This window comes from Spea bombifrons, chromosome 1 (assembly GCF_027358695.1).
Source record: "Spea bombifrons isolate aSpeBom1 chromosome 1, aSpeBom1.2.pri, whole genome shotgun sequence".
Classification (NCBI taxonomy): Eukaryota; Metazoa; Chordata; class Amphibia; order Anura; family Pelobatidae; genus Spea; species Spea bombifrons.
In genome coordinates, this window is record NC_071087.1 from 104363560 (window position 1) to 104378564 (window position 15005).

The window sequence follows — 15005 nt, forward strand, 5'->3', positions numbered from 1 at the left end:
ATGCGTGAAACACACTTAAACCAGTGCAATGGCTCCTGGATCTTCAACAAATAGTAAGTCGTTTTGGATTCACGTCAAACACACAAAGATTTTGCCGTAACACAGCTAATCTAATATTTGCAAAGACCGGTATTTTTCACTGAACAATCTGATCGATTATGAATTCAGTGGTTATATTGTAGTACCAAAAATAGACAGCAACATTTTAGCTAAACAGGGGAAAAAACAAAGCTTCACAACAGCATCTTAAACTAAATGTGATTTCATGTCTGTGTACAATATTAATAGAAGGAAATGCATGGTATAAAACGCACTGTGAAATTAAAATAACTTACTTTCCATTGATCACACCATCAGGGTTCAGCATTGGAACAATTTTAAAAATATAGGATTCCCGTAAGCATTGAGCAGCGGCGCTGCTACCCATTAATAACTCCAACGTCCCTTTCATGACCCAGCTTGCGTTAGTCTCCCCAGGGTGAACTCGGGATGTGAGAAAAATATACGGACGATTTCCTGCACAGGCATATACAAAACACGGCTTCAGTACGGAATAATATACAGTTCATGCAAAAGGCTTAGACTCCAAAGCAACATCAGAACTTGTGTCCACCACCAAATATACACTCTTGTTAGGGTGACTGAAATGTACCTGTTTAATGATTCATGCAATGCAATCTCAGAAAAAAGTAAGTATAACTATAAAATATACTATATAATAGCGGTGTGTAAAGCTTTTGTTTATGAATATAATTCACACTCACGGAATTGATAGACATGCTCATAGTAATTGGACTCTGGCATCGCTGTTATGGTGACAACTGGACATCCGTTTCCACCTAAGGTTTCGCATAATGCATCATGGCGAAAATATATCTGCTGTGGGTTGTGTAGAGACTCGAGTTTTTGAAGGTGCATCTTACAATGTAGGAAGAAAGAGAGAAACAAGCATAAGACTCTAAATTTGTAACTATAAAGACACGAGTAACAAAAAATAAAATAATAAAAATAATAAAATAAAAAATATGCGCAAATTAGTTAATATGGATTAAACAAGCATATTACCCAGCCCATTGTAACAACCATGCAAAAAAAAATTATAATTTCTCAACCAACTAGACAGGCTCATAATTTGAGCTATACGGAACTCGATGGCGCTATACAAAACAATAAATAATACAAATTACAATATAACATATGTCAGCAGCAACAGGCGACTTCTCTAAACCATAGTGTTGCCTAACCCCCACACAAACTGAGTTACAACAAATTTGCAGCACAAGCCTCTTGTAGCTTCATTCATCCATATTGATTTACATGGTCTGATTGATCTTTGAGTAATAAGCTTGTTTCCCAGTCAACTGGCAAAAACTCACCTTTAAAGTAGAGTAGGTATATGGATAATGGTAAGCAAAATAGCAGACGTCATCTTTGTGTGGAAAAGTTACAGTGAAAGTCAAAGTGTAATAGGATTTGCCCTTCTGGCCTCCGGTAGCCACTGAACTTCTTGAGAAGTGATTTCTGGAAACGTAAGAACATTGGGAATAAACACAGCACATTAGTATATATCTGTTTATCACTATATATATATACATACACACATATATACATACACACATATATATATATATATATATATATATATATATATATATATATATATATATATATATACATACATACATATATATGCACGCTATATAAATAAGTTAATAACGATAACTTGAAACCAACCTGTTTAGTCACCTTTAGTAAAAGTACCCAATCACCCTTAATGGATGTTAACTCTCAAGAATGTAAGCAGTAATAAATTAGGAAACTGCTTACTTTATATCATTTCCACATTGTATTTATTCATTACTGCATTCTACATGCAGAGTATATTATCTATAAAAATAAATTACTACAGCAGCAGTTATTATTACAGCAGCAGCAGTAGGGAAAGTATCATAAGTATCCATCTATGTGTTATTTGGGGCAAAGATAGAGACATGCTAGGGATACATTAAAAAAAAGTTTTTTTCTTTTGCCATAGTGGAAAATATTGCTTTATCGCAAACATTTCATTTTAAATGAAGCATTAAACAGTGCACTTACTTGTAATAACATATGTCTGATCCAACACGCATCCACCTAGGCCTTGATGCTAGTGCCTCCTGCACCGAGTACATTAGTGGCTGCATACCTTGAAAGCAAACAAATATATGCCACATTAGTTACATTTTCAAACAAAACAATTAAATAAAGGTATGACGGAAACATCACTAGAGTATGAGAGCTTAAACACAATATATATACCCTACCTTAAAATAGGCCCAGTCAGGACCGGACTGATTGGGCCTATGTGGCCGTCCTTAACGCAGGGCAAAAGGGGCACCTGCCCCTTAAGCCCGCAGCAACTGCGACCGGGCCCGCAGGAATCCAATGGAGCCATTACTAAGAGTAATGTTTTCTAAATCTTTAGAACTGGAGCTGACAGCATAATTAACATTTTATGTTAATTATGTTTATTTTATTGTACATGTACAATATACAAACAAGTATTTGTATACATACCATAATTAAACTGGCTGTTGGACTTCTCGCAATTGATGATGTTGAATCGGTAAGCCACACCTGTCCTCATGCCACTGACTTCAAAGTAAAACCACTGGTGATAGTGATTGCTGTTAATATCCGAGTTCAGGATAAGATCATATTCATTTCTGCAAAATAAACCATATGTTCAGCTTTTCTCTTTTTTTTTTTTTCCCCTGCGAGTGTGTTTCCTGAAGTGAAAGTGCTGAAGGGCTAGCATACTTTCTAATCTGAATGACCTTCCTCAGGTTTCCAGATTCAAATTTGGAGTTGAACTTCAAAAGGTCACTTTCATCTGGTACAGGACAGCTGTGGAACATTAGAGGGAAGATAGAGATAGCAGGTTAGCGGTTTTAGATTACATTTCCTCTCTTCCTGTCTGTTTGGGCGCACTTTAAAATCAAAGCCAAATTATGCCTACAAACATACCAAGCACTACTTCCTCCGATAAACTCAAAACACCCTTTTCTTAAAGATGCTGTTCCACTTACGACAAAAACATTAGTCCCAGCATGTTTAAATGAGAAAGCATCTAAGTTTTTTCTGATAACTTCCTCGGAAAGTTTAACCACATTGACAAGTTTTACATTTAAGATTTTTTTTCAGATACTATGTCACACATAATATTATTTGCTGCTTTTGCACCACATGACATAAGCATACCCTGGAAAGTTATGAATGAGCAAAACTTTTCCACGATTAAAGAAATATTTTTGATTAGGTCTGGAGTCATTCAGTAGTTGAATAGCATTCCTAATGTTACATTTAATAGAATAAAAGTGTAAAAAGGTTAAAATATATATACGGCACTCTATAAACCCCTCTATACAATATAGAGGCTCCAGCGACATACTCAACATCACTGTTTTGTACATGTGACCATAATGCAACGTTATCAGCAGCAACTTTTGCACAAGGATCACCGTTTATTCACAAAGCCCAGTATTTTACAACCAAGGGTAACAGTACTATATGATCAGCATTATTTTTTAAATAGTGTTTTTGTTAACAGAAACACATTAGGGAGTTGCTTCCCTAAACATTGGTTGGGGTAATCACTTATTCGGGGTACTTTGCTGAAGAAAGTTGAAAAACACTTTATTTAAATTGTTATTTATTAGAGGCACCCTAAGAGAAGGCAATTGTGAATACACCAGCTTAGGAATGTGTCCATTTTGCCTTTTACTGCAATCAAAAGGTCTGCATTTTACAGAAGACATGGTTAAGAGTTCATGAAAGACAGGGAGGAAGAATTGCAAAATAATGACAATTTCAATTGGAGTTTAACAATCCTAAACACTCAGGTAAAGCAAGATGATGTAAGGAATATTCTGTATGTTCTCAAGTTGCATTTCTTTTTGGTTAAAGGACATACTAGATAGGCCAAATGGCTTATCTGCTCCCAAAATCCATGTTTCTATGTTTAACTACATGTCAGGAGCACCCTTAATACATTACCAAATTTTACATAGCTCATGTAGTTCAGATGGCACTTACCTTGGATTATCAACGTCATATATTATCCTGTCTATTACATCATTGGGATGAATCATCCTTTCAATATCTTGAGAAATTTTTGTTCTGTGGTACAAAAAAGAAAAGAAATACTTATCTGCTATGATCTCAAGTGTGAAATGACAAGGTACGATAAGCATTACCAGTTGATGTCGGAGCAAAATGGGTAGAATTAGAAGACAAGGGTGAAAAAGTTCATGAAACTAATTCATCCGTTTAAAAAAAAATATATATATATAAATATATATATATATTATATATATATATATATATATATATATATATATATATATATATATATATATTAGGTAAAACTGGATCATTTCAACATAGGACATATGTCGCCAAAATGCACAAAATAAATGTCTTCCACATTAAAGGAATACACTATTTTATTTCTCACTCGTTTATTCACAAAGGGTGGAAACTCCACTCCTCTGGGAAGTCTTTCCACAAGACTGTGGAATGTGTTTGTGGGAATTTGTGCCCCATCAGCCAAAAGAATACTTGTGAGACCAGGCACCAGAAGGCCTGGCTTGCAATAGTTTCAATTCATCCCAAAGATGGGGTTAAGGTTAGGGCTCTGTGTAGGTCACTTGAGTTTCTCCACACCAAACTGGTCAAACCATGTCTTTGTGGACCTTTCTTTGTGCACAGGGCCACATGAACAGGAAAAGGCCTTCCCCCAAACTGGTCTGCACAGAGCCCTTACCTTAACCCTACTGAACACCTTTGAGATGAATTGGAATTCTTATTGTTAACCAGACCCAATCTCACAAATGCTCTTTTGGCTGAATTGGAACAAATTCCCATATATACATCCCAAAATATTGTGGAAAGGCTTCCCAGAGGAGTGGGGGCTGTTATATATGCAAATGATGTGCCAGCTCTTTAAAAATTCCCATGGTTTTGGAGTGAGACGTTCAACAAACTCATATATGTGTGATCAGGGCCGGACTGGCCCACCGGGATACCGGGAAATTTCCCGGTGGGCCGGAAGGTCCGTGGGCTGGGACCAGGGGCAATTGCCCCCCAGGCTGCCCGAAATCTAATCTGAGCGGCCGCTGGGTGCTGATGCGGCCGGCGCTACTATAATACTTTTTTCTTAATTTAATATGGCAAGCTGGTCCGGCTTGCCATATTAAATTTTAAAAATGTATTACAGTATCGCCGGCCGACCGCATCGGCACCCAGCAGCCGTGTGCGATGGCCGCCTAGTGATGGGAGCAGCGTGAGGGGTGAAAGCTCCGCCCCCTCGCACTGACCTTTCACCCCTCACGCTGCTCCTATCACTATGCGGCTGTCAGATTGCTGGGAATGTAATCTGAACGGCCGGTGCGTGCTGATGCCGCCGGCCGCCTCTGCTTTAATACTTTTTTTTTTACTTTATATGGCGAGCCGATCCTGCTTACCATATAAATAAAAAAAAAAGTGTTAAAGTAGCTCCGGCCGGCGGCATCAGCACGCACCGGCCGTTCAGATTACATTCCCAGCAGTCCGATGGCTGCATAGTGATGGGAGCAGCGTGAGGTGGAAGCTCCGCCCCCTCGCACTCAGACTGCTGCAGCACCGGATGTCAGGTCAGTGAAGAGAAGTAGAAGGTGAGTAAAGTAATGTATTTTTTTGTACAAAATGTATAATATTTTTTTGAATGTGTTTTCAGCATGTGTGTGTATGTAAGTGTATCCCCCTATATGCCACTCTGCCTCCAGAAATGCCTTTTACCCCCCTATATGCCACTCTGTCCCATGACATGCCTTTTAACCCCCTATATGCCAGAGTGGCATATATATGGGTATAAGGCATTTCTGGATGCAGAGTGACATATAGGGGATTAAAAGGCATATGATGGGACAGAGTGGCATATAGGGGGCATAAGGCTTTTTTGGAGGTAGAGTGCCCCATGATATGCCTTTTAACCCCCTTTATGCCACTCTGCCTCCAGAAATGCCTTATACCCATATATGCCACTCTGTCCCATGATATGCCTTCTAACCCCCTATATGCCACTCTGCCATATAGGGGGTTAAAAGGCATATCATGGGACAGAGTGGCATATAGGGGTATAAGGCATTTCTGGATGCAGAGTGACACATAGGAGGTCAAAAGGCATATCTGGAGGTATAGTGGCAAAAAGGGGGTTAAAGGTATATCACGGGGCAGAGGGGCATATAAGAGGGTTGAGGCATATCAGGGAGGCAGAGTGGCATATGGGGGTTAAAAGGCATATCATGGGACAGAGTGGCGTATAGGGGGGCATAAGGCTTTTCTGGAGGCAGAGTGCCCCATGATATGCATTTTAACCCCCTTTATGCCACTCTGCCTCCAGAAATGCCTTATACCCCTCTATATGCCACTCTGTCCCATGATATGCCTTTTAACCCCCTATATGGCAGAGTGGCATATAGGAGGTTAGAAGGCATATCATGAGACAGAGTGGCATATAGGGGTATAAGGCATTTCTGGATGCAGAGTGACATAGAGGAGGTCAAAAGGCATATCTGGAGGTATAGTGGCAAAAGGGGGGGTTAAAAGGCATATCACGGGGCAGATGGGCATATAGGAGGATTGAAGCATATCAGGGAGGCAGAGTGGCATATAAGGGATTAAAAGGCATATCATGGGGCAGAGTGGCATATAGGAGGGTATAAAGCATATCGGGGAGGCAGAGTGGCATATAGGAGGGCATAAGGCTTTTCTGGAGGCAGAGTGCCCCATGATATGCCTTTTAACCCCCTTTTTGCCACTCTGCCTCCAGGAATGCCTTATACCCCCTATATGCCGCTCTGTCCCATGATATGCCTTTTGACCCCTATATGGCAGAGTGGCATACAGGGGGTTAAAAGGCATATCATGGGACAGAGTGGCATATAGGGGGTATAAGGCATTTCTGGAGGCAGAGTGGCATATAGGGGGTTAGAAGGCATATCAGGGGTGCAGAGTGGCAAGCCTGGGGGCAGATGTGCATAACTCGGGGGTAGGTTGGCAAATAAAAGGAAAAAAAACCAAACATGTCTCAATCATAGCTTATATTAAATATGAAAAAAATAGTCTACATGAATTAATAAAGAAACAAAAGTTTCTTACCAGAATATCGTGAAGAATAATGTGATCACTGTTTTGTTCCACTGAACTTTTTCATCTAAAATGTTCGCAGTAGCAAATGTTTTGATCCCATTATGTGTAATGTATTTCATTTATTAGGGCCTTTTAAAACTTTTGCTTTCTGGCATTTTAATACAAATAATGAGATAAAAAGAATGGCGAATAGTGTGAGTCGGGTATGTATAAGGGGTGCGTGTGGTTAAAGAGCGCGACCGTGAGATAAACTATATGGGGCTGGTCTCCAAATTTTTCCAGGGCTGCTTTTCAGTCCCAGTCCGGCCCTGTGTGTGATGGTTTGGTGTCCACATACTTTTTATGATATGGTGTATACCTCCAAACATTTTAAATGGACAAAGAGTGATATTTGTGTTTATGGGGTTTGGCTTCAGGCTTAGTAAGAGTACATAGACTTTTTATGTGACTTTCAGCACTACTGATGTCTGTACTTACTTTACACAATGTAATATACAAACACAATTTTGACGTTTCATACACATTATAGCTAGGGCTGCAACAACTAATCGATGAAATTGATAATGAAAATCGGTGCCAACGAATTTCATTATCGATTAGTTGAATCGATTTTACCGAAGCAAATTTACCGAGAAAATGCTCTGAAAATACCCCTCGTCTTATAATCCGACCTCAGTCAGAGGTTGGATAATCACACCAAGATCCAGATCCCCCCCGCAGCACTGCAGGGGACCCGGATCATTCTCTCTGACAGCCGGCAGGCCTCTGTGCGATGCGCAGAGACATCCTCCGCTGCTGCCGGCACTTCCGCCGGGGCTTCTATGATGGAGCACCAGCGTCACATGACCTGCCGGTACTCAGTCATAGAAGCTCCAGTGAAAGTGCCAGCCAGCAGCAGAGGTTTGTCTATGCGCATCACGCAGACATTCACCGGATGCCTCTACTAGACACCAAGGAGCATGGAGCACGGGGGGGTAGGTCTAGGGGGGGAGTGGCATACATGGGGGTATAAGGCATATTTGGGGCGGCAGAGTGGCATATTTGGGGTATAAGGCATATCAAAGGGCACTGTGGCATATAGGGGTGTATAAGGCATTTAGGGGATATAAGGCATATTTGGGGAGGGCAGAGTGGCATACAGGGGTATAAGGTCTATCTGGGAGGTAGTGTGACAAGCCTGGGCTCAGATGTGCATAACTGGGGGGGGGCAGGTTGGGAAATAATAATACTTGGTTGTAGAAGGGCAAGAGACAGACTGGGGTTTTTAGCATTCCCTTAATAGAGATGTATGGAGATTGACCATGGTTAAGGCCTACCTAGTTACCATTAGCAATACAAGTAAATCATTTTTAGAGAAAAGAAAAATCTCACCTCTGAACACCATATGGTCTTTCAAGTATAGGCTCTTTAAAAAATGGTGGCACATGTCCAAAGTAATCTGGATAAGCCACATCAGAGTACTCTGGGACAGATTTGGTATTTTTTACTATCTCAATATAAAGGTCAGGATCATGGAGAGGTGGAAAATTATCAGTGTCTGGCAAGACTTGACCAAGCACTGGACTGAAATCTTCATCATCCTCATGTACAACTCCTGAGCAGCACAAAGGACCCAGATGCCCAGAATTTTTCTCAAACAAGTTGTTACCACAAGAAGAATTCTGTGAAGATTTATTGCACGAATGAGATAGAATACCAGATCTGTCCTTGTTTGATATACATCCATTTTTGCATGTACTGTTTGTGGAGGACTTCTGAAGCGACAATCTATCAAGTTCTCTAACAACATCATTGTTCAAGTAGTAGCTTGAGGATCTGCCTGAACCAGCTTGAATGCTTTGCAAACAGCCACTGTTATCACTATTTAAGTCTTTCTTTGGCATATCCAAAAATGTTGGCCTTTTGTAACATTCATCTGATAAAGAATTATTTCTGCTTTTCCGTGCCATGAGCTTTATTGGCCTTTCCGGCTGTTCCTCTCCAGCTGTTGGGACTATTATAGGGCCACCAGCGTGTCCTCCCGGCTTTGGTTCGTTCGACACCAAGTCAAATTCCTTGAAGATTAAAACAGAAACAACTTTATGAGCATTCTAGTTAAATATAATCTCTGGATTAAACATAAAAAATACCCACACGTTGATTCACACTTTAAATATATAACTATGCCATATATAACATACAATTAATATTTGACTGGATAATGAGTGTCATTTCCCAGTTATGCTTGAAATCGGAAAATCAAGCACTTGTAGCTGCAGCAATAAATCTGGTACAAAACACTGCCTAAATACTGAAGGAGTATTTTAACAAAATCTTGTTTAATACATTCAGTCTTTATGGCTGCATAAGTTATGCCATATTAATGCTTAGCTTGACACTTTTGGAAGTGGTTACAAAGGAAGACGAAGGTACCAAATAAAGCTTCTTTAGACCAAAGTACCAGCACTTTTAAAATCAGTATCTAAACTAGCGATTGTGATATCAAATCATTAATGTATATCATCATTAATGTTTTTAGCAATTGTATGTGAACATTGAAGCATGTTCACCTCAATAAATCACATTAGACAATTAAAACAGTTGAATTATTCTGCAATTATTTGCAACTAATTTAGTGAGCAACACATTTTCTTTACCGCTAGGTTTCTCGCACACAGTTTGCAGTAAAAAGGTGCTTCATTTATTTTGGGGCACAGTTATACATAATATTATTTCTCCTTTGCTTACATATATTTACTGTATTTTTAAGGAATTAAAATCCGATTAAGGTTAATCTGTACCCTTTAACCTTAAAATCCTTATGTATGTTTTTGTCTTTTATAAAAGTTTAGTTTCCACTTAAGTTTAGTAAAGTGGAGCACATATTGGTCATATGTACAGGATGCCAGACAGTAGTTGACATACAATATGGGATATCACAAATTAAAAGAAAAGCATAGTTTTCAAAACTTAAAAAAAAAAAAAAAAAAAAAAAAAAGGAAAAATCATCTACACAAATCACAGTTGTTAGCTTAAAATGTCACTTTAAAACCATACTTAGCCTGGCTGTCATTTCTCTCTACAGCTGAAAGAGGGCACCAGTGAGCTAAAGATCACAGGTTTACAGATTTCACCAAAAAAGAAAAAAAATACACACAGTTCACATACAGGTTACAATTGTAAAAGCTTTATTATTGTTTTACCTGAAAATCTTCAAACAGTTCTGGGAAGAAGCGTTCATACATTTTCAGGTCTTCCAATGATCTCCCTAAATCTTGTTTGGGTTTGAGCTTACTAATATCAGTTTCTATATCGTCATTCTGTGAAAAAACAAGTCAAAATGTTTAAACAGTATCCCAAATCGCAAATACAAATTAAAAATAAAAACAATCTAATAAAATGAAATATGAATGTTGATTGACGTGGCATGTATCTATTTATTTTAGCCACCTGGATTATAAAGAATGGGTCTGGAAATCAATTGGTTACTACAAGGCCAGATTTGACCCAAAATTACACTTTTCAAGCACCCCAGTCCACAGTGATGCCACACTCAATGCAGCTGAAATGTAGGTCTGACATTTGTCTTGCTCCTCTATGGCCAGTCCTAGCTTTGGCTGCTCTATAAATTACAGTACATTACCAATATGTACATATTTGTGTTTAACCTTAAAGCCTTGACCACGGTCATCTTCAGTTTCAGCTTCCACTTCTGTCTCTGTGTCGGTGTCTTCATTGTCATCACTCTCATCTACAACATCATCCACTATGTAAAAAAAAATATTTGTTAGAAAAAGCGGACTGAAAATAACCATAGCAAACTTAATGCTGTGCAGGTTTCAACATATAAATGCCGCTTCTCTAACACTTATAATTCTATTACTTTGGCTACTGGCTTCAATGTTAAATTCTTGTTTTTTAATCTTGTCCAGTCTTGTTGTAACCTGTTCTAGAGTTTGAATAGGTTAGTCATATTTATGGTGTTAGCAAATGTACCACTAGAGGGGGTGTTTTTACTGAACATAGCGCATGTAGCAGTCATAGCGCATGACTGCTTTAGAAGATATAATAGGGAGACACATTGATTCTAAATGTCTTGTGCTAACAAAATGTGTACCCAAAATAATCCTGTAAAAATATCTCTTGGAAGAATATACCTCTTCTTTTACCTATCACCTATGTGTACACACCTTCAGGGGGCATGCTGTAGATCTGTGCCACAGGCCCACTTGTAGGGATCACAGGGAGTTGAAATTGAAAAGCACTTTTGATAGTTGGTAGTGGAAGACGGTTCTTGGGAAAGCATTTTCTCATAATCAGACTAGAGGTGTTGACAAGTGGGTCTAACGTCCTTACAGCTTGGCATTCCTATAAAGGGGCAGAAAATACAGGGTTAATCTTTAGCATGTCTACAATTGGAAAAGTAGATGAAACTTTAAGAGTTTGTTGCATCTGGAGATCATCACTGCCAGCCTACAGAAGAGACCATTCCCTGAGCAGCAGGTACATTCTTACGCCATCAAACAGTCCTGTTCCACTTAAAGAAAAAGTTAACCCCACTCTAGTATGCTGAGAAATAGTCATTCAAAGGGACTGTTTAAAGCCTAAAACATTCTTAGAAATAATTCTTTAAATCATAAATATATTATGCCTGATTCATATTCCTTTTTTCTGGGAACACTTAATTGTCATGAGACTTAAAACCACTGGTAGGTTGTTGTCAAAGAGATTGAAAAGGCTTCTTGAAACATTAAAGGATCTGTTAAAGGTTGGTTTCTATCCAAAATGCTGATTTCTTCTTTGCCCAGCTATATATACTGTATCTGCAATTCTATCTTTAAAAACATATACACCGCGCATGTCTGAGTCACAGCCATTTTCTTCTAATTTCAAAAGAAGTGAGATCAAAATGCAATCGTTGAAAGAACAAAAGCAGACACAGCAATAACGAGCTAGAAAGAAAAACAAAAATGTTGTGCGAACAAAAGAAACCATGGAAGTAGTAATTAAACTGACCTAGGCTACGCTGCGTATAAATGAACACACAGAACTTGTTTTCCGTGATGGTGTGCAAGGTAATTCTGCAAACCAACAATGCATTGAGTTACTAAGCACTGGAATTGACAGAGTTTGTGGACATTCAGAAAAGGGTGGCGATGGCCAATTTCCAAACAATTATAAACACAGTATTAAGTGAATGTACAAAAAGCTCACGTTTACTTGTCAATATGTTCTAGGGGTGCATTAGACAAATATATATTTTTCCCCTTCAACCTGAATATAACATGTTAAACCACAATTAAACGAATCATTGCCAACAATTTTTTTTCTGATTCACTTTGATGATGACCTTATGTATTTACTGATTATTAGTAGTCATATATATATATATATGCAAAGAAAACAGACGTGCGCCGTTAATAAAAACACATACGGGATCATCTAGGGCTACATATGAAGAAATACCCAATGATATGTTTATATTCCAGGGATTGTGGACCTATAAGCAGGATTTCATTGCAGCTACGAATGTTTGTAAGCTATGCAGAATAAAGTTAAATAAAATAATTTAAACAAAAATGTTTCAAAATGTTGCAAAACACATGTCAAACAACCTTCCATGGGCTTTAGTGAGAAACAATATACGGTAGTCTATAAGCTAAAATATCGAATGCCGTAAAACGAGCAACACACATTCCATATGAATTGCATACAGTAGAAATGCAGCCGCATACCTGAGATGTGTTGTACAGAATTTTCATACCATTGGCATCAATAAAAGCTTTCCTTCCAAGCTTGATGTTGGTAACACTCTTAAGGCATTGCAGAATTGCTTTACGGATTACCATGTGTCTGTGCCGGGTGTCATGGCGATGCCAGTCCAAATAGATTGTTAGGAGTCCCTGAACGTATCCTCGATCTACTGCTTTCCTGGCATTTGTCTCTGCATTTGAAAGAAAGCATAGGGTAAGATTATAGCAATTCAGCCTTTTAAAGGGGCAGTAATGCTATTTTTCCCGTAGGAAATACAGCGGCACATAGTAGGAAAACGGTATTCAAGGGTAAAGGGTAGACTAATGATTAAGGTTTTTATTCATTTTCACGATTAGAAATAAATCCCACTCACTTGATTTTAACAAGGCAGCCAACGTATCTAAAGCGACCCTGCAAAAGTAAAACAGTAGCGCTGAGTACACCAGCAAAGCCTTTATAACCACTTCCCCAATACATGCGTCTGGTACGTACAAGCCGAGGCCACAGAACAGTACTCACTTCATAAGGCTTGTGTTTTTTTTACTGAACGGACCTGTTATCTTGAACAGAAGTTCCACGGCTCCATTTTTTCCCAGGTATACAGCATTTACAGCTTAAGCATCACCAAAAAAAACCAACACAAAATTAGTACTTTGTACAAGTAGATTATATTTTAGTACACCAACACTAATGGCCAGAGCAGCGTATGTGTAAAGCGTGTTGGATACTCACAGTTAATACAGTACACACGTAATACTTGAAGGCATGGGAGCAGGAGCTTTGGGTTTTGCAAATTCTGTTTCGCCAGATTTAGAGATATGGTTAAGGCTCCATTAATTCGGGCTTTAACACCAAACTTCTTATCTATAGTGGATAGAACACAGTGCTTTTAAATCAGGAAGCATACACTTTATTCTATAAAGGACAAAAAAGAAAACCACAAGCTACATAATTTAATGGGAAAAAAATATTATGCAAATCCTGTGAACTGGAAAGGTGAGATGGCTCCTCCAAAAGTATACACATAATGTGAGTTTCTGATGTTCTGAACTGTACAATGTAACCTCTGGTAAAGTCACAGACTCACTTTAGCGAAAAGCCAATAACCAGAATAATAAGCAATGACATAGTATTATATATAGCCAGTAGAGTCAATATAGGCTCAAACCCACCTCACAGCATAGCATTAAGAACGAGGCAGTGAAAAAGCTTCATCCCCAATATTCAGTGAGAAAGTACGGCTAACTTACATGGGACTCATCTAACCATACCTGGGGTTGGGCTTAGCCCCAGGTCACATTTACATCTATCCACTAACAGGAAAGGTGGAAGGGGTGTTTGCAGGAAAGTCGTGGTTTCAATGCCCTCACTTTAAGGTTTATTATGAAAGGCCAGTGCTGGCAGGTTCCTCCAGGAAGAGGAGGTGAACTGGCCCTGCGAGACTTTCCAGAGTCTTCAGCGACTTGACTAAATTGTACACAGGGCCACCCAAGCTCACTGGGGCTGGATCTTCATAATGTACGGTAAAGTCAACTTGTTGAAACAACAGGTCTCCTGCAGTCTCTCCAGACAACTCTCCATTAAGTGAAGAGACCCAATGTGAGACACCACTCTAAAAATAATTTGTAGAAAAGACTCAACACATACCTTTTAGTCCTATCTTGGCAAGCAAGCTATGGAGGATAACCATTATCTCCTCATTTGGTGGTGATTCCTTGCTGACACACAGTAACAACTGTAGCAAAATCTGTGTGCCTCCTTTGGATATCAGAACGCTTACTCTCCTTCCACCACCTTTCAAACAGCACATTTAACATACAAAAGAAAATATGTTACCTATCTTAAATCCTATATATTTCTATTATTTTATAAACATTAGTCCTGATCTCCTATAAGGCGTACTGGACATTTTCTTGCCTTTTCCACAAGGAATTGTTAAGAAATGGATTTGTTCAAGTCCTGCCTGCTTTATGTTACATTTAGTTCAGCTTTCTCCAGCCACCTGGGCCTACAAAATCTTTAAAAATAGTTTGCTTAAATGATAGGGATGTCAGGGCACAACAAAGTTCACACCTCTTTGCAAGTACCCAGGCATGATAAGG

The 15005-nt window shown here is 38.9% G+C and overlaps 1 protein-coding gene across 3 annotated transcripts in view; it reads right to left on the reverse strand.

Annotated features, from left to right (window-relative positions):
• The window catches only part of AGTPBP1 (ATP/GTP binding carboxypeptidase 1), a 59642-nt gene that overhangs the window by 14805 nt on the left and 29832 nt on the right, over positions 1–15005 (reverse strand). For all 3 annotated transcript variants that reach the window (XM_053467249.1, XM_053467258.1, XM_053467266.1), the window contains 16 exons: positions 14551–14697; positions 13636–13767; positions 13423–13516; positions 13277–13314; positions 12885–13093; positions 11340–11517; positions 10818–10915; positions 10353–10469; positions 8542–9224; positions 4075–4158; positions 2800–2886; positions 2557–2705; positions 2098–2185; positions 1377–1521; positions 765–918; positions 336–516 (listed from right to left, as the gene is read on the reverse strand). In XM_053467249.1, coding sequence (XP_053323224.1) covers positions 336–516; positions 765–918; positions 1377–1521; positions 2098–2185; positions 2557–2705; positions 2800–2886; positions 4075–4158; positions 8542–9224; positions 10353–10469; positions 10818–10915; positions 11340–11517; positions 12885–13093; positions 13277–13314; positions 13423–13516; positions 13636–13767; positions 14551–14697 — 2584 coding nt within the window. The remainder of the gene's footprint in view (positions 1–335; positions 517–764; positions 919–1376; positions 1522–2097; positions 2186–2556; positions 2706–2799; positions 2887–4074; positions 4159–8541; positions 9225–10352; positions 10470–10817; positions 10916–11339; positions 11518–12884; positions 13094–13276; positions 13315–13422; positions 13517–13635; positions 13768–14550; positions 14698–15005) is intronic.